Source organism: Phoca vitulina, unplaced genomic scaffold (genome assembly GCF_004348235.1).
Source record: "Phoca vitulina isolate PV1807 unplaced genomic scaffold, GSC_HSeal_1.0 scaffold58, whole genome shotgun sequence".
In the NCBI taxonomy this organism is placed as follows: domain Eukaryota; kingdom Metazoa; phylum Chordata; class Mammalia; order Carnivora; family Phocidae; genus Phoca; species Phoca vitulina.
The window spans coordinates 7,772,172-7,799,515 of NW_022589761.1; the positions used below are offsets into that span (position 1 = coordinate 7,772,172).

The following is a 27,344-nucleotide window of genomic DNA, read 5'->3' on the forward strand; positions in this document are numbered from 1 at the left end:
GAGAATTATGCTGAGTGAAAAAAAAACATAAAAGATTATCTACTGCGTGATTCCATTTTACATATAACATTCTTTATTTATTTATTTATTTTTAAGATTTTATTTATTTGACAGAGAGAGACACAGCGAGAGAGGGAACACAAGCAGGGGGAGTGGGAGAGGGAGAAGCAGGCTTCCCGCTGAGCAGGGAGCCTGATGCGGGGCTCGATCCTAGGACCCTGGGATCATGACCTGAGTCGAAGGCAGATGCCCAACGACTGAGCCACCCAGGCGCCCCTATATATAACATTGTTTAAATGACAAAATGGAGAAATGGAGAACAGAATAGTGGTTACCAGAGATTAAGGAGGGGGTGAAGTTGAGAGGGAAATGAGTATGACTAGGAAAACATGAAGGATCCTTATGGTAATGGGCATGTTTTGTATCTTGACTATATCAAGATCATATACTTAGACCTTGTGATATTACACTATAATTTTGCAAGATGTTACCATTGAGAGAAACTGCATTAAGTATACACAAGATTTCTGTATTGTTCTTTTTTTTTGAGAGAGAGAGCACAAGGGGGGTGGGTGCCAAGGGAGAAGGAGAGACTCTCAAGCAGACTCTGCACTGAGCGCAGAACCCGACAAGGGACTATAGTCTTAACTGGTCAGTCTGGAGTTTTCTGGTCAGCACCAATGAGGTAATCTGCTACATAAGGCAAAGGAAGATGAGGTAATCCTTTCTTTCATTATCCTTTCCCCTATCGTCCTATAAATGCCTTCCATTTTGCACAGCTCCTTTGAGCTCCTATTTACTTGTCAGGTGGGATGCTGCCCAATTCATGAATTGTTCTTTGAAAATTAGTAATGGGAAACCTAACTAAAATGGATTCAGGAGGTTTGGGCAGGGACACTCTTGTCCTAGCATTGGTAGTCAATTGCAGACCCAGCAGGAAGAGATTGACTTGACCTTGCATGTGGAAACTACTATTCCAGGCAAAGAGCAGACTTTCCTTATCCCCAGGGCAACAGCTCAGCCAATGAGAAACCACCATACTTTGAACTCCCAGTTTACTCCAATGGACTTTTGTTAACAGCCTTCCCAACTTAACTCTTTTATCCTTAAAAAAAAAGCTCACCACCTCTCCTTTGTTTCCTGGACTTGCCTAAGGGTTTTGCCTTGGCTTGTGATTGTCTTTTATTCCTAAATAAACCTATCTTTTGCTGATAAAATATTCAATAAAGTCAATCAAATCTTCAAATTGACTCAGTTGAATTTTGTGTTGCTTTTTTTTTTAACAGGGTCTGAAATGCCCAGTGTTTATCACCCACTTGGTTGAGCACAGATCTCAGCCACCATAAAAATGCCTACCCAGGAAATCAGCCTCTGAGTACCCCTAGTAAGGCCAAGTCCCATGCCCAGACTTGGTGGAGTACAAAGTCCCTTCCACCAGATTCCTGGTGTTTTCATCTCCAGACCACAGTTTTCAGATAGCTCTGCAACTTCCCACATCAAGTTCTTCAGGGACTTGGAGTTCTTTCCTGCATCAATCACACACTCAGGCCGGTGGGCCACACCTGGGAGCCCTCGATCGGGTTCTAGACCGAAATTCCTGAAGCGTGGGGACAGGAACTCAGATCCCGCCCCGGCGGCGCCATTTTTTCCGCGCAGTCTGGCTCCAGACTACATTTCCCAGAGGTCCCGCGGCCCTACTCAACTTACTGCGACAGTTTTGAGTTTGGTCCCACGCGAGCTGGACTTTAACCTGCCCGCCGAGAGTCGGGGGAGACTGTGGTAGGCGTGGCTCAGCTCGGCTTGTTTGGAGCTAACCCTGGAGTGGCTCGAGGTGAGGCAACTTGAGCCCTTGTGGAAGCGGAGCGGACGCACAGCTTCAGGCCGCTGAGCCTGGAGCGGGCTGAGGGGTAGAGGTTGTGGATGCGGGTGCGTGTGAGTGTGTGACGGTGTGCGGCGCCTGTGACCTTGCGTTTGACAATCATGTCCCCGTGGCGGGTGTATGGTTGTGACGTTGTGTGACTGTGTGTGTGTGTGTGGGTGCGGGGAGCCCGTGTCTCTGCTGGTATGACTGTGTGTATCCCTGGTGTGGTTCATCTCCGAGAAGCCGTGTGTGCTAGTGGGTGGTGCCTAGGACAGTACAGATGTCGTGTGTGTATGCGAGGTGAGTGTGCGATTGTTACCGTGACCGTGGCATTGCGTGTATGGTTATGGAGTGCCTTCGACTGCCATTGTGACTCCAATACTCTGTCCCAGGAGACCCCTATAACTCAGGACCCATCTGGCCAGTCCTTCCCTGAGACAGCCTCTTCTGACCTCCCTCCTCTCTTGATGGGAGGAGTGGGACTGAGACAGGGCTTGGGCACCGTTTTTGCCGGAAAATTTTAACAAGCACTCTTAGCGGCAGCCAGTTCTGGCTTGAGGTTGGGCAGCCTAGTCTGTATTGCCTTGGACCATATCAACTTGATTCTTGCTTTAGATCAGGAGAAGTGGGGATGCCTGGGTGGCTCAGTCCATTAAGCGTCTGCCTTCGGCTCAGGTCACGATCCTAGACTCCTAGGATAGAGCCCCACATCAGGCTCCCTGCTCTGCGGGAAGCCTGCTTCTCCCTCTGTCTGCCACTCCCCCTGCTTGTGCTGTCTCTCTCTCTCTCTCTGACAAATAAATAAATAAAATCTTAAAAAAAAAAGATCAGGAGAAGTGAAAATATGAAGTAGGTTATGATGGTGCTTGCAAGTAAGATGATGATGATCAGTATTCAAGTGATCTAGAGCAGTAATTATTAAGCTTAGAGCAGTTTCCAGGGTATGAAAATCCCCTTCAAACTGTAAAGTACAACTTCTGCAGCTACTTGATTTTGTGCTTCATCCCCCCACCCCAATACTTTCCTGAGAATCACAAGGGGGGGGGGGACATGACCCTCATGCTAAAATAATAATAATAAAAACATTTTTTACAGTGAAAGACCAGGCCTAAAATCAAAGTCTTGGAATGACCTTTAAGGTGATAATATCCAAAAACAACAGTGGGGATATGGTTAAGTTAATCCAGGCCATATCCATGTAATAGAATTTTTTACAACTAATACATATTGTTTTCAGAGTTTGTGTAATTTTTTTAATGTTCTGAAACATGTCGGTGGTATTTGCTTCAGTCACATTGATTTTCTTAATGGCCCATATTCCTGTCACAGGCATGTGTTTACAGCCTATTCATAATTTTCTTACCATATAGGATGCTCCTACCCTATCTCTGGTTAATTTTTTTTTCCACGAAATAAAAATGACTTTATAGTCTGTTTTTCTGATGACAGTATTACAGACTTAATGAAAAACAATCAGGAACTTGAGATTATAAAGAATCAGATTTAAATTACCTATAATTTCATCATCCAGAAGTACTCATTATTTTCAAGAATGTATTTCCAAATTTTTACTTGCATGGTTTTATAGTTTAATAGGGTGAGATTACAATATACTTACCTTCTGTTACTTGCCTGCCCCTCTCAATAATGCAAAAAAAAAAGAGACATTTTCCTCTTTGTGGATAAGCACTATCATAACTAATAATTGTGTTGAATTGTGATCATAATGTATTTTATGGGATACTAACCCTTTATCAGATATGTCATTTGCAAATATCTTCTCCCATTCCCTGGGTTGCCTTTTAGTTTTGTTGATTGTTTCCCTCGCTGTGCAGAAGCTTTTTATTTTGATGTAGTCCCAATAGTTTATTTTTGCTTTTATTTCTCCTGCCTCAAGAGACCTGTCTGGAAAGATGTTATTACAGCTGATGTCAGAGAAATTACTGCCTGTGGTCTCTCCTAGGATTTTTATGGTTTTAGATCTCAAATTTAGGTCTTTAATTCATTTTGAGTTTGTTTTTATGTAGTAAGAAAGTGGTCCAGTTTCATTCTTTTGCATGTAGCTGTTGAGTTTTCCCAACACCATTTGTTGTAGAGACTGTCTTTTCCCCATTGTATATTCTCTCCTCTTTTGTCAAAGATTAATTTAACAAATTTTAGGAGTGTTTGTTCTAGTTCTGGGAAAAATACTGTTGGTATTTTGATAGGGATTGCATTAAATCTATAGATTGCTTTGGGTAGTATAGACATTTTAACAATATTTGTTCTCCCAACCCATGATACACAGTTGTTCTTGAATGTCATAGACTCTGATGTCTCCTCACAAAAGGGGAAAAATGAAACATGTAGGGAGAGTAAAGGGACGCTGGTCTTTTAAATCTGAAGTCACTTTAGCTGGAGAGGGAAGGGCTTGCAAGAAAGAAGGAATTGTAGCAACAGTAACCTGCTTCTTTGTCTGCATCTCTCCGATCAGAAGCAACAATCTGCAATCAGAGCAGAGATCCCCAACATCTGGAGGACAGGGTCCTTTTCTCTCACCCTGGCTCCTGGAAGCTATGTGCCAGCAGCTCCAGGAACACATGCACAGGTGCCTGCCACTTGGCTGGGGATGGCCATTGGATATTACTACTTTGCTAAGAGCTGAAATTGACCAAAAGTGACTAGAATTTATTATACAAGCCTTTCTCTGCAAGCCTTCAATAGACTCCAGAGTTTTTGTTTGTTTGTTTGTTTTTAAGAGAGAGAAAGAGCGCACACCCAATTGTAGGGGTGGGGCGGTGCAGAGGGAGAGGAAGAGAATCTTAATCAGGCTCCACACCCAGCACGGAGACTGACGTCAACAGGGCTCAATCTCATGACCCTGAGATCATGACCTGAGCCAAAATCAAGAGTAGGATGCTTAATCTGCTGAGCCACCCAGGTGCCCCTGACTCCAGAGTTCTAAAAGTTACATCAGATTCTGCCAGCACAACTGTTGTCTAGATGAGGAGACAGATTGCTGGTTCTTCTACTCTGCCATCTCCCAGAATCTGAGATCTTCTATATTTCTTCATTTCAAGAGTGTTCAACAGCACAGTTATAAAAGCTTCTTTAAAGGCATTGATAATTTCAACCATCTGTGTCATTTTAGCATTTGCACCTATTGGTTGTCTTTGTCCTTACAAGTTGAAGTTTTTCTAGTTCTTTGTATGATGAATTTTTTTTTTGCTGTGTGTTTGGAAGGCCATTCATTCAAGGGGCATAACGCTGGTCCTTAGTGTAGGAGACAGCCATTATGTTCTACATTCCCTCCTATGTCCTTTGTGTTTATGTATGTGAGTAGATGGCATGGGCAGGGAGAGTAGGAGTAGGAAGGAGAGTGAAAGTGATAGTTTGTTTTTTTTTTAATTTTTATTGTAAAATGTAACAGATGCAGGAAACGGCACAATGTAAACATATAGCTTAATGAATTATTGTAAGGCCAATACTCTTGTAGTAGTGGGAGTCATATTGAACCTGATGATTCAGAGACCTGTTAGCAAGTCTTATTTCTCACTGCCTTTTCTTTTCCTTCCTTAGTTTTGTCTTCTCTGAACTAAGCCTGTCTCCAAGGGAAGAGGGAATAAAGCTGAAGAGAGAAGAAAGAAAAGAGTAGAACTGAATAGTGCTTATGATCCTGAGTCATGACTGAGGTTATTGGGGTTTTCTCTCTTTTTCCAGGATTACAATAATTTCTTTCCAGGCCATTATATTAGATTTCCTTATCCTGAAACTTTCTTTCACACTGAGCCCCATCCAGGAGCCTAGTTCCAAGCTTCTCCCTTCCAACAGTGGTGGGACGCATAGTCCAGAGCCTTGCTCCGTACCATTCTCTTCTTTTCACACCTTTACATACTCATTCAATGAATCAATCGGCAAACCTTGTGCTCAGTCTTTTTTTTTTTTTTTTTTTTAAAGATTTTATTTATTTATTTGACAGAGAGAGACACAGCGAGAGAGGGAACACAAGCAGGGGGAGTGGGAGAGGGAGAAGCAGGCTTCCCGCGGAGCAGGGAGCCTGATGCGGGGCTCGATCCTAGGACCCTGAGATCATGGCCTGAGCCAAAGGCAGATGCTTAACCGACTGAGCCACCCAGGCGCCCCGTGCTGTCTTTTAATAGGAGCACTTCCCTCAAGGAACCAGGAAGTCATCCCTCATCAGATTTGGGGTTTAGTGAAGTAGAGATATATGAATTTCATAAGTAATATATAACTTTGTTTTTTCAGCAAGCAGTGATGTTCAGGGATGTGGCTGTAGACTTCTCACAGGAGGAGTGGGAATTTCTGGACTTGAAGCAGAGGAACTTGTACAGAGATGTGATGTTGGAGAACTACAGCCACTTGGTCTCATTGGGTAAGGATGCTCCCCCCCACCCCCCCAGTAATTAAGATTCCACTTTATATACAGACCTGTGTATAGACAACTTTTGTATATGCATATAGGATAGTTTTTTTGAATTTACACAACAGTACATAAAAGTAGTTGATACTGAAAAAAACTCTTCTACCTAGAATGCCTCCATCCTCTGCTGTAAATTTTCTGGATGCCATTCTGACTTTCTGCTTCTGAACAGAGCAATTTGAACTTTGTAGAATTGGAAATGGGCAGTCCTTTTGTACTGTGGCTAAAGCTTCATCTTCCCCACTCTTTAGACAATCTTGACATATTTCTCTGAGTTTTCCACTTCTTTACCAAGGAATTGGGTCTGAAGTTTGGATATCCTTGGCATAACTAAGTCCTATTTCCATTTTTGTTGTTGTCAACAGGACAAACCAACTTTGATTTCCTTTTTGGAACAAGATAATGAGCCTTGGATTGTTGAGAAAGAGTCACCAAAAAGCCTATACCCAGGTAGGTGAGGGAAATGTAGAGAGGGGGAAGCTGCTGCAGGAATAGATCACCTGCTCAGTGAGATGATAGCCCTTAGGCAAGACTGTCCAGAATGTTCTTCAAAGAGGGAGGTGTCCTCTTTTTTTCCCCAGTGACAAGTGTTCTGGCTATAATTAAGATCCAGTTATTTCCCTGTTCCTCTTTCTCTTTTGGTCTTGTATAGTTTCTCCATCTTCTGATGTATGTATTCTTTTCTCTAAATATTACTCATATTATTTTAGCTCCTTTCCAGTAATCTGCCCCCATTTCTTTACTAGTTTCTCTCTCTTCTTTTAAAAGATTTTACTTATTCAAGAAAGAAACAGAAAGAGCATGAGCAGGGGGAGGAGCAGAGAGAGAGAGGGAGAGGGACAAAGCAGACTTCTTACTGAGCCAGGAGCCCAACGTGGGGTTCAATCCCAGGACCCTGAGGTCATGACCTGAGCTGAAGTCAGATGCTTAACTGACTAAGCTACCCAGGTGCCCCTACTAGTTTCTCTTTGATTCAATGTTTTGTTTATTTATTTTTTAATTTCTCAGATTATAGAATATGTTCATTTTTATTGTGGTAGAAAAAAACAACATACATAACAATTTGCCGTCTTAACCATTTTTAAGTGTTCAGTATAGAATTAATTATGCATATAAGTTGTCCAACAGAGCTATAGAATTTTTTCATCTTGCAAAATTGAAACTCTATACTCATTAACAATCACTCCCTTTCCCCTCCTCCTTATCACCTGGCAACCATTTTACTTTCTGTTTCTAAGAGTTTGACTGCTTTAGATATCTCATATAAGTGGAATCATGCACTATTTGTCTTTTTGTGACTGGGTTATTTCACTTCACATAATGTCCTCAAGGTTCATCCATGTGAAGGTTGTAGCATATGACAGGTTTCCTTTTTAAGGCCAAATAATATTCAATTGTATGTGTATACCATATTTTCTTTATCCATTCTATTGTCAGGACATTAGGTTGCTTCTACTTCTTGGCTATTGTGAATAATGTTGCAATGAACATGGGTGTGCAAATATCTCTTCAAAATCCTGTTTTCAATTCTTTTGGATATATACCCAGAAGTGGAATTGCTGGATCATATGGTACCTCTATTTTAATATTTTGAGGAACCTCTATATTGTTTTCCATAGTGGCTGCACCATTTAACATTCCCACCCACAGTGCATGAGGGTTTCAATTTCTCTACATCCTTGTCAACACTCTTTATTTTCTGTTCTTTTTTTGATAGTGGCCATCCTAATGAGTATGAGGTTGATATCTTGTTATGGTTTTGTTTTGCATTTCCCTGATGATTAGTGATACCTTTTCATGTGCTTGTTAGCCATTTGTATTTCTTTTTTGGAGAAATGTCTATTCAAGTCCTTTGCCCACTTTTAAATCAGGTTGGGTTTTTTTTTTTCTTTAATTGTTGTTGAGTTGTAGGGATTCTTTGTGTATTCTGGATATTGACTCCTTACCAGGTATATGGTTAGTAAATATTTCTTCCATCCCATAGATTGCCTTTTCACTCTCTGGACTGTTTCCTTTGTTGTGATATTTTTAAGTTTGATGTAGTCCAATCTTTGTGTTTTTACTTTTGGTGTCATATCCAGGAAATCATTGCCAAATGCAATGTCATGAAGCCTTCCCCCTATGCTTTCTTCTAGAAGTTTTAAGTTTCAGGTTTTATCTTTAGGACTTTAGTCCATTCTTAGTTCATTTTTGTGTATGGTATAAGGTAAGGATCCAACTTCATTCTCTTGCATGTGGATATCCAGTTTTCCCAGCACCATTTGTTGAAGAGACTGTCCTTTCCCTGTTGGCTAGCTGTGACATCCTTGTTGAAAATCATTTGATGATATATGTAACTCATTTATTTATTTTTGCTAGCCTACTTATCTTTTTAAGTTTTTATTTAAATTCCAGTTAGTTGGGAGGGAGGCAAGATGGCAGTAGAGTAGGGGACCTCATTTCATCTGGTCCCTTGAATTTAGCTAGATAACTATCAAAGCATTCTGAACACCCATGAATTCAGCCTGAGATATAAATTCCAGTGAGTTAACATACAGTGTAATGTTAGTTTGAGATGTACAATTTAGTGATTCAACACTTCCATACAATATCCAGTGCTCATCACAACAAGTGCACCTTTTAGTTCCCATCACCTATTTAACCCACTCCTCCACCCGCCTCCCCTCTGGTAACCATCAGTTTGTTCTCTATAATTAGGAGTTGGAGTGGCTAAAACTAACAACACAAGAAACAACAGGTGTTGGTGAGGATATGGAAAAAGGGGAAGCTTCTTGCACTGTCGGTGGCATTGCAAACTGGTACAGCCACTCTGGAAAACAGTATGGAGGCTCCTCAGAAAGTTAAAAATAGAACTACCATATGATCCAGCAATTGCACTCCTGGGTATTTACAAAAATACTAATTCTAAGGGATACATGCACCCTGATATTTATAGCAGTATTATCTACAGCAGCCAAATTATGGAAAGAGTCCAAATGTCCATCAACTGATGAATGGTTAAAGATGTGGTATATATAAACAGTGGAATATTACTCAGCCATAAAAAGGATGAAATCTAGCCTACTTATTTTTGAAGTTAAAGTGCCAAAAATTTGGGGGTGCCTGGGTGGCTCAGATGGTTAAGCATCTGCCTTTGGCTCAGGTCATGATCCCAGGGTCCTGGGATCGAGCCCCACATCAGGCTCCTGGCTCAGTGGGGAGCCTGCTTCTCCCTCTCCCTCTGCCTCTCCCCCTGCTCATGCTCTCTCTCTCTCTGTATTTCTCTGTCTCAAATGAATAAATAAAATCTTAAAAAAAAAAAGTGCCAAAAATTTGTCAGATGCAGAGAAAGCCATTTAAAGAATTAGATTAAGAAGTTGGAGGGTGTCCCTCTCATCTACCCCTTAAACATATCCCCTGCACAAGCCTCCCCTTCATTAGTATTTACTGGTTTGCTAATTTGTACATAATACTTTACCAGATGATTAAAAAAAAGTTCCTAAGTAATTTACTGTATAATAGGGGAACCACAAATAACTTCCAAAAGGTACAGACAGAGAAATCAAAAGAAAGTGAGGCTTAAAGATGTAGCCATGTGATTTATCAAAGTGGAGCCAGTAGATGGAATGTGGGAGTGAGGAGACTGTCAGAGAGATTGCAAATAAAGCCTCATTGTATGTGCTGAGGAAGAGGAGGTAAAGTAGAACTTAGATATGAAGGCTGAGGATTAGGAGAGTGCAGGGCCAGAAAACCAAGTCCTAATTATCGAAAAGGTCAGCAGTGGCACATATCTGTGAAAACAGGAGGATAAAAAGCCACCAAAGGCTGTGGCATTTGACATGTCGTCTTCAAGGACCTTAAAAGTTCATGGGCAGAAGTGAGATTACAAACGAAAGGCACCAAATAATTATTCTTCATTTGAAATGTGAGGGATAGAGAAGAAATTGTTTTTCTTTATTAAAAAAAAAATACATTTCTGAGATCTTAGGGGCATGTTTCAGATATTTTAGTCATAATATATTGTGAAGTTAAATGAGGCATATATTTGTTTAAATATGATATTGAAGGGCATCTGGGTGGCTCAGTTGGTTAAGCATCTACCTTTGGTTCAGGTCATGATCTCTGGGTCCTGGGATTGAGTTCCACATTGGACTCCCTGCTCAGTGGGGAGTCTGCTTCTCCCTCTACCCCTCCCCCCTGCTTATGATCTCTCATTCTCTCAAATAAATAAATAAAACTTTAAAAAAATAAAAAATAAATATGATATTGAGCAGTCATTTTATAAACTTTATGCATGTAGGAAAAGAGGGAATAGAAGTGACATTTTTTTGCTTAAAGAAAATTTGCAATTTGGTAGAAGTAAATCCTGTTGTTTTTGGAAATACTATATAGCATTATTCTTTTTTACTTTAAAAGTTTATAAACATTGGGTTGCCTGGGTGGCTCAATCAGTTGAGCGTTGGACTCTTGATTTCAGCTCAGGTCATGATCTCAGGGTCGTGGGATCAAGCCCCACATTGGGCTCTGCGCTCAGCACAGAGTCTGCTTGAGATTCTCTCCCTCCCTGTCCCCCCCAAAATAAATAAATAAATCTTTAAAAAAGGTTTATAAATATTTAGTAAAATATAAGAAAATGCAAACTTGTAATTGTATCAACTAGAGAAAATCACAGGATTGCACCGTGCAAACTTCACTGTATCATGGATAACTTTCCTTATTTGTTTTTTGTTTTTTGTTTTTTTTTTTATTTGACAGAGAGAGACACAGCGAGAGAGGGAACACAAGCACGGGGAGTGGGAGAGGGAGAAGCAGGCTTCCCGCGGAGCAGGGAGCCCGATGCGGGGCTCGATCCCAGGACCCTGGGATCATGACCTGAGCCGAAGGCAGATGCTTAACGACTGAGCCACCCAGGCGCCCCTAACTTTCCTTATTTGTAATCTGGATCACAATTTTTAGTTACTTAGTATTCTGTCATATGGATTTTTTCATGTACTTCACCAAAATCCCAATGATAAATATGGAGATTATCTTTAAAAATTTGCTATTAAAAATACAGCTTTACCACTTCACAGCTACTAAGATGGCTATAATAAAAAAATAATAGCAATTGTTAGCAAGGATGTGGAGAAGCTAGAACCCTCATACATTGCTGGTGGGAATGTAAGGTGGGGCAGCTATTCTGTTTGACAGTTTCTCAAAAGGTTAAACATAGAGTTACCATTTTACCCAGCAATTATACTCCTAGGTATTTACACAAGAAAATCAAATGTCCCCAGAAAAACTTGTACATGACTGTTCATTGCAGCATTATTCACAATAGCCAAAAAGTAGAAACAACTCAAATGTCCACTAGCTGATGAATAGAAAAATAAAATATGGTATAGCCATACAGTGTAATATTATTTGTCACTAGAAAGGAGTGAAGTACTAATATACACCACAATATGGATGACCCTTGAAAATATATGTTAAGTGAAAGAAGCCAGACACAGAAGACTATATATTGTATGATTCCATTTATATAAAATGTCCAGAACAGGCAAATCTGTAGAGATACAAAGTAGATTAGTTGTTGCCTAGGGCTGGTGATACTGGGGGCAATGGGAAGTTACTGCTGAAGGATACAGCTTTCTTTTCGATTTCGAGATGATGAAAATGTTCTAAACTTGACTGTGGTGATGGTTGCACAACTGTGTAAATATACTAAAAATCACTGAATTATGTTCTCTAAATGAGTGAATTGTATGGAGTGTGATTTGTATCTCAATAAAACCGTTAGAAAAGAACATGACCTCCGTTACTCTCTTCTTAATTATACCCTTCTCTGATTTTTAAAAATTATTTTTAATTACAAAAGGTATATATACATGCATTCTTCTTTGTAAAAACAGATATTGCATTGATTGATTGATTGGCTATTTATATGTCTTCTTTGGAAAAATGTCTATTTAGGTCCTCTGTCCATTTTTTAATTGAATTGTTTGTGGGGATTCTTGGTGTTGAACTGTATGTTCTTTAAAGATTTTTTTTTTTTTTTGAGAGAGAGCAGAGTGAGCGAGAGAGAACATGAGTGGGGGGGAGGGGCGGAGGAAGAGGGAGAAGCAGTCTCCCCACTGAGCAGGGAGCCCAATGCGGGACTCCATCCCATGACTCTGGGATCATGACCTGAGCCGAAGGTGGACGCTTAACTGACTGAACCACCCAGATTCCCTGTCCACCAATCTACTTTCTATTTGTATGAGTTCAGCTTTTTAGATTTCACATATCAATGAGATCACTTTCTCTTTATGACTTATTTCACTATGCATAATGCCCTCAAGGTTCATCCATGTTGTCACAAATGGCAGGATTTCCTTCTTTTTTATGGCTGAATATAAACACCACCTTTTCTTTATCCATTCATGCGTCACGGGACACATAAGTTGTTCCATGTCTTGGCTATTGTGACTAATGCTACAATGAACATGGGGGTACAAATACCTCTTCAAGATAGTGATTTCATTTCCTTTGGATACATACTCAGAAGTAGGATGATTGGATCATATAGCAGTTCAATTTTTAATTATTTGAGGAACCTCAATACTGTTTTCCGCAGTGGCTGTAATAATTTACATTCCCACCAACATTGTACAAGGGTTCCCTTTTCTCCACATCCTGGCCAGCACTTGTTATCTCCTGTCATTTTGATAATAGCCATTCTGTCAGGCATGAGGTGATATCTCATTGTGGTTTTGATTTGCATGTCCCTAATGATTAGTGATGTTGAGTACATTTTCATGGACTCAGCCATTTGTATGTTTTCTTTGGAAAAAATGTCTATTCAGGTCCTTTTCCCATTTCTTAGTCACACTATTTTTTTGCTGTTGAGTTGTATGAGTTCCTTATATGTTTCGGATATTAAACCCTTATCAGATACATGGTTTGCAAATATTTTCTCCCTATATGAGAAATCATTTATGCTTGGGATTATCGGCAGTGGACATCAAGAGAAGAGAAAAAAATCAAAGACCTATTTAAGAGCTAGGCAAGATTTTCTGAATGTTGAAGAAGATCTGATGCTAGAATAATGTTTACCTTTTGGCCTATGCTTCTCAGCCTGGCACCACTTTGATGTCTTCAAAATAGTTTGCCTTATCCAATTTCATCATTTTTGTGAAAATATTTTTTCTTTATTATAATTAACACTTATTAAAATAGCATTTAATTTTTTTAGGGACTTTACCCAAATTATTCTCTTCTTTTTATTATAGAAATTTTCAGATATTTGCAAAAGTAAAGAGAATAATATAATAATGTACCTATCACCGAGCTTCAGACAGTTTCCATTATTTTCCCAATCTCACCCTAAATTACTCTTAATTTTAGCAATTAACTTATGTTAGGTGTTACCATCATTTTACAGATATGGAAGTGGGACTTAGATATTGTAAATAATTCTTCCAATGACACAATCCTTGTAATTAGCAGAGCCGAGACTTGAAATCCAGTCTCTGTGATACAGTTCCTTGGATCTTCCCTCTACACCACTTTGCATTTTATTCTGTCACGCTATCCGAAGGTTGCTTTCACTTCAGACTGTCAGTGGCTATTGCCATCGGTGAGTCTACTTGTTTCTTATCCTTGGTGAGCATCTTCACATGCCAAGCAAATAAATGGTATTTTACACAGTCTCTACTCTAGATATAAAAACTACCTCCTTGTCATCTGCTCATAGAAGACTCATTGAGCCCGAACTTTCCCCCAGGATATTTTCTTTCTTTTTTTTTTTTTTTTTAAGATTTTATTTATTTATTTGACAGAGAGAGACACAGCGAGAGAGGGAACACAAGCAGGGGGAGTGGGAGAGAGAGAAGCAGGCTTCCCGCAGAGCAGAGAGCCCGATGGGGGGCTCGATCCCAGGACCCTGGAATCATGACCTGAGCCGAAGGCAGACGCTTAATGACTGAGCCACCCAGGCGCCCCTCCCCAGGATATTTTCCACTTCGAATTGCCATCGTCTTGCTTCATCAACTAACACCCAACATTCTTTTTATTACAGAATTTATGGCTCACTAGCCACCAAGACACCCTTTGTCCCGTTGGAGGGTATCCTCTAGTTTCCCCACATCAGCAAATCTATATGTTCATAATCACATGAAACTTAAGTTATATAATTTTGCTACAATGCATAGAACATCATAAAGATTCTTTTAAAATAATGATTATGGAACTTAATTGTTTTCCCTGTTAACTTCCTGATATTTTCCTATATCCCCATTCTAATTCCTTTTCCTTAACCCTCACCATTCAATAGTTACTTATTGAACACCTGTTATATATATATGGTAGATATTGTGCTAAAAAGCTGATTAAATAATAGTGAAACAAACATGGTGCCTTCCAATAGGAATCTTATAGCCTAGTGTAGAAAATGAGAAAAATAAATGAGGGAAAAATTGTGAAGATTATGGTTAGTCATCCTGGACTAGAATAAGATTTGGTGTTGTCTGACGCTGTTTGAGAGGAGGGATTTTTAGTGTTATTTGTAATTATATTTACACTGAGAGCAGAAGGATGAGAAGGGGCCAGCCATACAAAGACAGTACCTGCCAGAACAGCAATGCAAATCACGCTAATGTAGAAAAGTTTTTTATCTGCTTTTGAAACAGAGCATAGTGAACTGGGGAAGAGCATGGTTCAGTGATATGTTAGCTAGGGCCAGCTCATGACATCACCTTAGAGTTAATGTTAAGTTATTCAAATGTTATACTAAGTGCAAAGGAAAACCTTAGTGATTTTCCACTTTCAGATTACATCAGAATCATTAGAGATTTTTCTTAAAGTCAAGGCCTGTTCCTGTAGATTTTGATTCAATTGCTTTGAAGTGATACTTCTACCATTTGTATTTTTAACAATCTTCTCAGTAATTCTGATCTGAAGCAACATTTTAGAAACAGTTAACCTGCTTCTTTAATCACCTTCTTTGTCCATGTTCACCTTCCATGGTTATATTTGAGATCTTTCCAAGCCATCAATTTCTTATAGGTATTGTGCTAATATCCCTATTTCAGAAATTTTGTTCTTCCAGGTACTGGAAAAAAATGCATGTTTTCTTTCTCTCTCACTTCTCAGATGTGAAATCCCAATGTGCAACAAAGGAGTTATCATCAAAGGATGACAATTATGAAATGAAGTTATCTCAAAGGAAGAAAATGGAAAGACTTACAAGCCATGACTATGGATGTTCCATTTTTCAAGATGATTGGAAGTATAATCATCATTTTCAGACAGAACAGAGAAATCAAGAAGAATATCTTAAAGCTGTGACAATCACCCATGAAAATATGCAAAGTCTCAGTCAACAAATATCCTATAGTCTACATCAGATATATCATACTAGGCAAAAACCCTATGAATGCAGAGAATGTGGGAAAGTCTTCAGTTACCACTCACTGCTAATTCACCATGGGAGAAATCACACCAAAGAAAAATGCTATGAATGTAAGGATTGTGGAAAGGCTTTTAGCAGTTGCTCAAAACTTACTGGACATCAGAGAATTCATAATGGAGAAAAACTCTATGAATGTAATGAGTGTGGGAAAGCTTTCCACCACCCCTCAAATCTCATTCGACATCAGAGAATTCATACTGGAGAAAGACCCTATGAATGTAAGGAATGTGGAAAGGCTTTTAGTCGTGGCTCACACCTTACTCTACACCAGATAATTCATACTGGAGAGAAACCCTATGAATGCAAAGAATGTAGAAAAGCTTTCAGTTACCACTCATCCCTCATTCGACATGAAAAAACACATACTAAAGAAAAACACTATGAATGTAAAGAATGTGGGAAGGCTTTTAGCAACAGCTCAATTCTTAAGGGACATCAGAGAGTTCACAGTGGAAAAAGACCCTATGAATGTGGGGAATGTGGGAAAGCCTTCCATCACCACTCAATCCTTATTCAACATCAGAGAATTCACACTGGAGAAAGACCCTATGAATGTAACAATTGTAATAAAGCCTTCCGTTATCATTCAAATCTTATCGGACATCAAAAAATTCATTCCAGAGCAAAACTCTTTGAGTGTAAGGAATGTAGACAGTCCTTTAGTCATAACAGAGAACTTTCACACCATCAACGAATTCATACTGGTGAAAAACTTTATGAATGTAAGTAATATGGCAAATCTTTTGGTCAAGGAGCACAACTTATTCATCATCAGATAATTCACACTGGTGAGAAACCCTATGAATGTAAGGAGTGTGGGAAGACCTTTATCTGTGGTTCGTGTCTTACTCGACATGAGAAAATTCATATTAGAGAAAGAAAATCTCTAGTACTGTAATGAATATAGACAATCCTTTGCTTCTAAGTAATCTCTTATGGGACATCAGATAATTACTAGATGAGAACTCTGTGAATGTAGCAAGTATAGGAAGGTCTTTTGCTTTATTTTATAATTCGCATCAGAGAATTCATGCAGGAGAAAGGCCACATGAATGTAATATATAATAAATTTTTATTTATCTTAATTCTTACTTATCATGTCAATGATTTATATTAGCATGAAATTATACTCATGTAAATAATGTGGAAAAACTCAGTTTATACTTTATTGTAATTAGTGGATTTTTGATAAAGACAGTCTTTATAATGAATGTAACAAATGTAGGAAACCATTACGAAGATTTTACTTTAGGGCATTATAAAAACATTCTTTAATATGAAAAATATGGGGAAGTCATCGGTAACCACTTATCTTTTATTGAACATCAAAAAAAAAAAAAAACAACCACCCCACTTTGACAGAAAGGCAATAGAATGATAAATCAAGTAAAAAAGTTGAGCTAAAACAAAATACACTATTAACTCGGTAATTTAAGGAAGAAACTAAAAGTTCAAAATCACAGAATCTTTAGTAATGAGTGATATTGAGAGTACTACATATCAAATGCTATGTAATGTGACCCAAAGCTGTACTGATCGAAAAATGTATATCCTTTGATACATGCATATAATTTAATAAACAGAAAAATAAACTACATGTAAAAGACAGGAAGGTAGAAAGCAAGTAAAATAACTTCCAAAACAAGAGAAGATAAGAATTAATAAATGTAGAGATTAAATCGAGTCAACACTAGTCTAGATTTAGTCCATAATCCAGAAGTGTTCTTTCTAGAGGTCAGAATATGGGTGTGGTCCAGAAAAAAAATTAAAAACTAAAGACATTATGAATGAGGAATTTTATATAACTATATAAACTGAGATTCTTTTTAAACATTCTACTACTTTATACCAGTAAGTTTGAACATCTAGAGCAGGATTTTCACACTGTTGACATTTTGGATCAGATAACTGTTGTGAGAGGCTATCCTGTGTAGTGTAGGGTGTTCATAGTAGCATCCCTGTCTTCTGCTCACTAGATGTCAGTATTAATCCCCTTCCCTCTAATTGTGATGAACAAGAATGTTTCCAGACATTTAAATGTTTGGGGTGGAGGACAGTGTAAGATTGCCCCCAGTTGGCAATTACTGATCTACATGAAATTAATCATTATCTAAGAAATAACCTAATTTTATTCAGGAAGAAGTAGAAAACCTGAATAAAACATAACCAACAGGAAAAAAATGTTAAAATATTTAAAGATATAGCCCCTTAAAAGTTCCCGAAGGACCAGGTGTTTTTAAGAACACGGCATGCTGGGGTGCTGTGTGGTGCAGCCGGTCAGGAGACCAACTCTGGGTTTCAGCTCAGGTCGTGATCTCGGGGTCCTGGGGTTGGGCCCACCTCTAGCCCTGAGTCAGGCTCCTATTCAGCGTGGAGTCTGTACTCAGCGTGGAGTCTTCTTGTCCCTCTCCCTCCCCCTCTGCCCTGCCCCCCATTTGCATGTACTCGCTCTCTCTCTCAAATGAATGAATAAATCTTTAAAAAAAAAAAAAAAAAGAATACAGTGTGCCAATCCTTCAAGTAATAGATAATTTATATATTATATAAATTCTTCCAGAGCCTGGGGGGTAAAAATAGAATACTTACCAACTTACATAAGAGGTCACTAAAACTTTGATACTTAAATGGGACAAAGAGTATGTTATGTTTTGAATTATGTCCCCCCAAAATTCATGTTGAGGCCCTAACCCCCAATACCTCAAAATGTGACTGTTTGGAGAGAGGGCTATTAAAGAGATGATTAAGTTACAATGAGTCCCTTAGCATGGAACCTAATCCAATCTGACCAGTGTCCTTATAAGAGGAAATTTGGACACACAAAGAGACACCAGGACTACACATGCACAAATGAAAAGACCACGTGAAAACCTAGTCTCGGAAGAAACCAAACCTTGATCTTGGACTTCTAGCCTCCCATAACTATGATCAAATAAATTTCTGTTGTTTAAGTTACCCAGTGTGTGATACTTGTTATGGCAGCCCTAGTAAGCTAACACAGAGTACATAATTAACATTAAAAGCCAATGTAAAGGAGTTTTACATCTTTACTTATAAACAGAGATATAAAAATCCTAATAATTAAGAAATCAAACCTAACACTGTATTAGAGTATTACTACCATATAAGATAATTTACTCAAATTGTCCAAGACCTAACCTGCTTTCAATTAATGATATATCCAGGGTCTGTATATTCCCAAATTCAAGAAAACACAATAATTTTCAAAAGGCATGATCCAGCCCCAACTTCTGGATTCATCTATTGTATATTTATATGGTCTAAAGAGTTGCAATGTATGTTTACTTGCACAATCTAAACTCAAATTTTGAAGTATTACAATAACTAGAATATACAATATTTTTATTTATTTTTTTTAAGATTTTATTTATTTATTTGACAGAGAGAGACACAGCGAGAGAGGGAACACAAGCAGGGGGAGCGGGAGAGGGAGAAGCAGGGTTCCCGCCAAGCAGGGAGCCCGATGAGGGGCTGGATCCCAGGGCCCTGGGATCATGACCCGAGCCAAAGGCAGGCGCTCAACGAATGAGCCACCCAGGCACCCCTAGAATATACAATATTTTTAAATCTGGTAAGCCAAGTCCCCCACCAGTTTTTTCTTTTTCTGCCTACTCTCACGTATTTGTTCTTCTATTGCTTAGAATTATATCAACTATTTCTATTAATTGAATTTTTATTCTATCAAAACTTTCCATCAAGGAACATGGTCTTTCACACTGATTTTTCTTATTATATTCTCTTTAATAAAATTTTGTAGTATTACATATGAATCTCATTGCTTTCTTGTTCTGATTTATTCTTTTTTTTAAAGATTTTGTTTTGGGGGCGCCTGGGTGGCTTAGTCATTGAGCATCTGCTCAACAGATGAATGGATAAAGAAGATGTGGTCCATATATACAATGGAATATTACTCAGCCATCAGAAAGGATGAATACCCAACTTTTACATCAACATGGATGGGACTGGAGGAGATTATGCTAAGTGAAATAAGTCAAGCAGAGAAAGTCAATTATCATATGGTTTCACTTATTTGTGGAACATAAGGAATAGCATGGAGGACATTAGGAGAAGGAAGGGAAAAATGAAGGGGAAATTGGAAGGAGAGATGAACCATGAGACTATGGACTCTGAGAAACAAACTGAGGGTTTTAGAGGGGAGGGGGTAGCAGGATAGGTTAGCCCAGTGATGGGTACTAAGGAGGGCACGTACTGCGTGGAGCACTGGGTGTTATACGAAAACAATGAATCGTGGAACAGTACATCAAAAACTAATGATGTATTGCATGGTGACTAACATAACATAATAAAATAAAATTAAAAAATAAATTAATTTAAAAAAATTAAAAAATAAAAGATTGAAAAAAAAAAGATCCATGTGCTCTACTGACTGAACCAGCCAGGTGCCCTTTGTTCAGATTTATTCTTGTGTTTCATGACTTTGGGACTAAATATATATTTTTTATTCATTTTTACCTGGTTACAGCTAATATAGAAAATAGTGTTAATTTTTATATCTGTGTCTTATATTTATTCATCATACCAAATGTTTTCCTAGAGTGTACTGGTTTATCCAGATGTGCAAATATATGATTTAAATAGAAATAATTCTGACTCTTCCTTTCCAGTGTTCACATCAATTATTTTCTAGCCCTGTTGATTGGTTTACATTTCTTTTTTTTTTTTCTTTTTAAAGATTTTATCTATGTTTTGACAGAGAGAGAGACAGTGAGAGAAGGAACACAGGCAGGGGGAATGGGAGAGGGAGAAGCAGGCCTCCCGCGGAGCTGGGAGCCTGATGGCGGGGCTTAATCCCAGGACCCTGGGATCTTGACCCTAGCCGAAGGCAGACGCTTAACGACTGAGCCACCCAGGCGCCCCATACATTTCTAAAACCATGTTAAATAATTTCAATAAGTGTACGTGTCCTCATCTCTTTCCTGATATAAACGGAAATGGCTTCAGTATTTCAATGAGGAGCATATTACCCGTGGGGTTTGGCAGACAGCTTTGGTCATAGTAGAGGCTGGCCTTTCTATCTTTATATTAATTTTATTAGAAATGACAACTAAGTTTTATCATATGCCTTTTGGATGTAATCATATAATTTTTATCCTGTAACTTACTGAGTAATGAAGTATTTCCTGGTATTACAGTATACTTTATTACAACATAAATTCTATTTTGCTATAATATGAAAGCAAACTATCCCATGTGTTAAGTTTTAAGACAAAGACTCTTATAGAGTGGGGCGCCTGGGTGGCTCAGTCGTTGAGCATCTGCCTTCGGCTCAGGTCATGATCCCAGGATCCTGGGATCGAGCCCTGCTTCAAGCTCCCTGCTCAGCGGGAAGCCTGCTTCTCCCTCTCCTGCTCCCCCTGCTTGTGTTCCCTCTCTCGCTGTGTCTCTCTCTGTTAAATGGATAAAATCTTTAAAAAAAAAAAAAAAGACTTTTGTAGAGTTAATTTTTAGCATTTTGATTGAAGGGCAAAGTTGAGGATGTAATAAATCTGAAACCTTTCTGCATATCTAGGAAAATCCAGCTATTTATAGCTTGGGTTATGGTCAGTTCCATTGCAGAAGACAGCTGTGGAGACTGACAGCTCTCTTGCTCAGGAGATAACATTGAACTGTTGGAAACCAGGCATGTACAAGAGAATGTTTACCCATGATATCACAATATATAATTAGAAAAGTGTACCAGAAGGTTTACAGAATACAATCATAAGTAGAATCTGATAATTGGGGTTCTTCGTTTTGTTTTGTTTTATCTCCAATTCGACATTTTAATATTCTTAGGCTCCAGCTTTTGCAAAAAAATGTTTATGAATTGCTCAGAATCTCATTGCTCACAACACTGACTGTTATTTAGAAGCTCACATTCTTCAACTCCAGCTTCAGCTGAGACTGAAACAAAAATAACGTGTATGTGTATAATAATATATATATACATATATAACACACATCTATATAATGTATATATATGTCTAGTATAACAAAGAACTAAGAAAGGACTAGAGTTCTATATTAAGAAAATGTGAAATTATAACTCTCTGCCTCTACATATATGAATATTTTAATAACCTATACATCATGTGATAATATTTAGAATTTTTGCATCTTTATATGTAAGTGAAATTGCTGTATAAATGTGGATTTTTTCCTATTTTAAAACTTATTTTTATCATACTTTAGGACTAAAATTAAGTTATTTTCATAAAATGAACTGGGAGTGTTCTATGTTTCTGCCTAACCTGGAATAATTTGGTGGTCTTAAAGGTTAGCCTAGTCTAGCACTTAACTAGAGACTCCAGTTGAATGTGGACTGTTTTGGGGGCCATCCTCGTCTTGTCCAGACTTAATGTGAATACCTCTGGTGTTTCATCCTAAAGTATATAGTACAAAAAAAAAAAAAAAGAAAAGAAAGAAAGAAATGTTTTAGCAGGTTAAAAATGTTCTCTTCTATATCAGGTTGGCTAAATTTTTTCTTTTTTTTTTAAGTAGGCTCAACGCCCAGTGTGGAGCCCAATGGAGGGCCTAAACGCACAACCCTGAGATCAAGACCTGAGCTGAGATCAAGAGTCAGATGCTTAACCAACTGAGCCACCCAGGCACCCCGTGATTGGCTAAATTTTTTGTTTTGTTTTCAAATTAGGAAGTTATGTTTAATATTATCAAATGCTTTTTTAAAAGTTTTTATTTAAATTTCAGTTAGTTAACATACAGTATAATACTAGTTTCAAATGCTTTTCCTATGTCTACTGGTGTGCCTTCTAGTGTTTCCTTATTAAGAAAGATGTTTCTAATGGGTTTTATTAAGTAGCTTTTATGAAATTAAAAAGTTGTCACCTATTCCTAGTTATCCAAGAGGGGCTTTCCCCACTTTAATCTTGAAGTAATCTTGAATTTTATCAACCATTTTTTCTCCTTTTGCTGAGATATATGATTTGTCTTCATTAATCTAATAGTATAGCTTATTCAGCTGATATCTTTCCTGATTTTAAATTTATCTTTGCATTTCTGGAATAAACACCACTTTGTCATAATATGTCTTCTTTTAACTCACAGCTAAATTTATTTCTTAATATTTTGTGTAGGATTTTTGCTTATATGATAAAAAATGAGATCAGTGTATAATTCTTTGTTCCTTGGATTTTCTTTGTTTAGCTGTTATGGTTACAGTAATCTCAAAGTACATTTAGTAGCCTTCTTTTTCTAGTCACTGAAACAGTTTTTGTAAGATATAAATTATCCTTTCCTTGAAGGTTAAAAACTTACTTATAATTGGGGTCCCTGGCTGGCTCAATCCATGGAGCATGCTACTCTTGTTCTCTGGGTTGTGGGTCTGAGCCCCACGTTGGGTATAGAGATTACTTAAAAATAAAATCTTAGGGGTGCCTGGGTGGCTCAGATGGTTAAGTGTCTGCCTTCAGCTCGGGTCATGATCCCAGGGTCCTGGGATTGAGCCCCGTGTGGGGCTCCCTGCTCAGTGGGAAGCCTGCTTCTCCCTCTCCCTCTGCTGTTCCCCCTGCTTGTGCTCTCTTGCTCTCTCTGTCAAATAAATAAATAAAATCTTAAAAAAATAAAATCTTAAAAAAAATCCTTATAGTCATTTGTTCAAAGTATCTTTTGGCTGGAGAGTTCTTAGACTATTAATAATTTTTTTAAGATTTTATTTATTTATTTGAGAGAGAGAAGGAGCAGGGGGAGGGGCAGAGGGAGAGGGAGAAGCAGACTCTCTGCTGAGCAGGGAGCCCAATATGGGAAGGTAGATGCTTAACCGACTGAGCCACCCAGGCACCCCTTTTATTACTTTTCTTTAATGGCTAGTGGTCTATTGAGATTTTCTGTTTCTTCTCAAGAAAATTTTGGTAATTCAAAAGTTGATAATTTAATCTAGGTAGTTAGCATTAAATCTATTTACTGATTTTTAATGCCTACTGTATCTAAAGTTAAATCTCTGATAGTCCTAATTTTTATACCTTTCCTTTTTCTTGATGAATTATATTAAAGTTTTGTTCAGGGGCACCTGGGTTAAGCGTCTGCCTTCGGCTCAGGTTATGATCTCAGGGTCCTGGGATAGAGCCCTGCATCAGGAGCCTGCTTCTCCCTCTCCCTTTCCCCCTCCCCCAACTCATGCTCACTCTCTTTCTCAGATAAATAAATAAAATCTTTAAAAAAATTTTTTACTTTGTTTCTCCCTAAAACCAGTTTTCACTGTTATAAATGTATCTTTGGTATTTTTGCTTGCTACTTATTTCATTAAAGTCTGATGTTTATTTCATTTCTTCTTTCTTTGAGTTCATTTTTTGAAACTGAATAGAAAACTGCTTTATTTTCAATTTTTCTTGTAGTTACTGCATTTACAGCTATTATTTTTAGATCCCCATTTTGATATAAAGTTCCTTATTTTTTAGTTTTAAATGTTTCCTGATTTCCATTATAATTTTTTTAACCTATGAAATATTTAAGATTGTTTTGGGTCTACAAATATATGCTTTTATTTTATTTATTTATTTATTTATTTATGGCTTGTAATTTAATTACCTTGTAGTCCAGCAGGTGGACTGTAGAATATTTGATCTTTGAAGTATGGGCAATTTCAGGGAAATATTCTGTTTGTGCTTGTAAAGCATAAAAAAAGTATTTTTGCAGAGAAGCTTTCAAAATATAGCTTATAAATCAAGATAGTTGTATTGTTTAATTTTATTATTTTCTTACTGTTTCTTACTAATGTATCAATTTGGGTACCTGTTATGTTAAAAAAAAGTCTATGATTGTAGATTTGTAAACTTTTCCTTATAATTCCCTCAAGTTGTAACTTACATATTTTGAGACTATATTATTAGAACCATACAGGTTCTTCACTGTTAAATCTTCATGGCGTATTTTTTTATTATTATTATATAGTATTCATTCTTCATCCCTATAAATGTGCTTGGTCTAATGTACTATTTTGAGTGGTATTAACATTGCCATATTTACTTTATTTTGCTTAGAGTTTGCATGGGACAATTTTTCCTTTATTTTCAGTCCTTCTTTTTTTTCTATCCTTTCTTAAGGTTTATCTCTTATAGGCACCATATACCTAGATTTTGTTTTGTCACCCATTCTATAATCTGTGTTATTTATTTATTTATTTATTTATTTATTTATTTATTTATTTTTAAAGATTTTATTTATTTATTTGACAGAGAAAGACACAGTGAGAGAGGGAACACAAGCAGGGGGAGTGGGAGAGGGAGAAGCAGGCTTCCCGCTGAGCAGGGAGTCCGATGCGGGGCTTGATCCCAGGACTCTGGGATCATGACCTGAGCCGAAGGCAGACGCTTAATGACTGAGCCACCCAGGGGCCCCAATCTGTGTCTTTTAATAAGCAAGATTAATCTCTAATTTCTTGTAATTATTGATATTTGAATTATTTCTATCATCTTGTTTTTTGTTTTCCCTTTAACACCTTTCTTGTTTCATTTGTTCTCTTTTGTCTTTTATGAGTTGATATTTTCTCTTGTACCTTTTCAAAAACCTACTCCTTTTTAAAAAAAAATTTTTTTAAATTTATTTGTCAGAGAGAGAGAGAGCACAAGCAGGGGGAGTGGCAGGCAGAGGGAGAAGCAGGCCCTTCCAAGCAAGGAGCCCAATGCGGGACTTGATCCCAGGACCCCGGGATCACGACCCGAGCCGAAGGCAGGTGCTCAACCAACTGAGCCACCCAGGCATCCCTAAAAATCTACTCCTTTATAAGCTATTGATTATTTCAAGTACAGATTCTCAATCATATTAGACACAAAGTCTCCTTTTCACAACAAATATTTTATTACAACTCTTTTTTTTTTTTAAAGATTTTATTTATTTATTTGGCAGAGAGAGAGAGAGCGAGAGCAGGAACACAAGCAGGGGGAGTGGAAGGAGAAGCAGGCTTCCCACTGAGCAGGGAGCCCAATGCAGGGCTCGATCCCAGGACCCTGGGATCATGACCTGAGCCGAAGGCAGATGCTTAACGACTGAGCCACCCAGGCGCCCCTTTATTACAACTCTTGATTTCCTAAAATTAAATATACAGGTAGTATAATCTCTCATCATTCATAATGTTTTTTAAATAGATTTTATTTATTTATTTGAGAGTGAGAGAGAGACGAGTGGGGGGAGGGTCAGAGGGAGAGGGAGAAGCAGACTCCATGCTGAGCAGCGAGCCTGACATGGGGCTCGATCCCAGGACCCGGAGATCAGGACCTGAGCCGAAGACAGATGCTTAACCGACTGAGCCACCCACGCACCCCTCATGTTTTAAAACTCAGTATAATGCCCTAACTTGACATAAATAGGAGCATAAAGGAAAGAAAAATATAATATAAAAATGCCCCAAACGACTAACATGTTCTTACACCTATATATATAGTTACCGTAAACATGACAGCTACAAGTGCAGACTTCCACACATATGTTGGTGATATGAATACTGTAAGCAGGGTTGCCACTGTTGATGTGATTTTTCCAAAATGACAAAGCTCATTATAAAGTTCTGAATATAAAGTGCAATTCTGCCTCAATTGCCTTGATAGTTGCATCCCTGGAAAATTTGGTATGTATTAGAACCATCTAAAAAAACTTTGTGTTTATATGTAAAACAAGCTATAGGCTCAGGTAATCATTAGCAGGATTTTCACCTATTTAAATATCCAGCACTATATTAAAAAATGGTGGTGGTGTGAAACAATTCTTCATTGTACAGGGCTATTTTTTGCATTTCAGGACATCAGCATTTGTGGCCCCCACATATTTAATGCCAGCAGTTGTCCCACAAGTGTCCAGCTCCCTACCCTTGGAGTGGTTTCACCTTCATTGAGAATCCCTGACCTTCATGAATGTTCATTAATGTATTCAAAAGACATTCAGGACATAGGACAATTCTTCCATGTTTAGCAGACTTCTAGCATCCCACCCACTAAATGCCAGTAGCATTTCCAATATCAATATTACAGCTAGAGGGGCACCTGGGTGGCTCAGCTGGTTGGGTGTCTGACTCTTGGTTTTGCCTCAAGTCATGATATCCGGGTTGTGAGATTGAGCCCCACACTGGGCTCTGCACTCAGGGCAGAGTCTGCTTGAGATTCTCTCCTTCTCCCTCCCCTTCTGCCCCTCCCCCCACTCACTCACATTCACTCTCTCTCATAAATAAATAAATAAATAAATAAATAAATAAATAAATAAATAAATAAAATCTTTAAAAAATATATATAGCTAGAAACATCCCATAAATTTCCAAAACACCCCATAGGAAGCAGTATTGCCCCCACTGAACTTTAATGATTGCTGTTATATTTCTGACCTGCAAAATTAATCATGAAAATTTCTAACAACACGTAATGATATCCAGTATATTTATCCTCCTCCCAAATAAAGAAGTCAAGGGCTTGAGGGTGCTTTAACTACCTTCTGAACACCCTCTCCAAATTGTCAGTGTCTAAAAGTGCTCCGGTGAAAATATAATGTGAGCCACGGGTGATTTTTAAAGTTTTTTGTGGAAATATTTAAAAAGTTAAAAGAAACAGGTGAAATAAATTTTAATAATATACTTTAATACAACCTGTCCAAAATATTATCATTTCAACATGTAATTAATATGATTGTTAATAAGA

At 38.0% G+C, this 27,344-nt stretch overlaps 1 protein-coding gene across 1 annotated transcript; it reads left to right on the top strand.

Annotated features, from left to right (window-relative positions):
- The first annotated feature begins 1,647 nt into the window (after positions 1-1,647).
- On the top strand, positions 1,648-22,975 carry LOC116623214 (zinc finger protein 420-like). Its single transcript, XM_032390155.1, has 6 exons — positions 1,648-1,831; positions 5,420-5,532; positions 6,107-6,233; positions 15,372-16,412; positions 22,210-22,236; positions 22,971-22,975. The coding sequence occupies exons 2-6, from the start codon at positions 5,524-5,526 to the stop codon at positions 22,973-22,975; spliced, it is 1,209 nt and encodes a 402-aa protein (XP_032246046.1). The 5' UTR covers positions 1,648-1,831; positions 5,420-5,523.
- The last annotated feature ends 4,369 nt before the right edge of the window (positions 22,976-27,344 follow it).

Bases quoted from the DNA above. Each gene is read 5' to 3' on its own strand.
- LOC116623214 (XM_032390155.1), top strand. The intron at 6,234-15,371 runs GTAAGGATGCTC...CTCACTTCTCAG, and splicing joins CAGCCACTTGGTCTCATTGG to ATGTGAAATCCCAATGTGCA. The intron at 16,413-22,209 runs GTAAGTAATATG...TTTTTTAAGTAG, and splicing joins TGGTGAAAAACTTTATGAAT to GCTCAACGCCCAGTGTGGAG.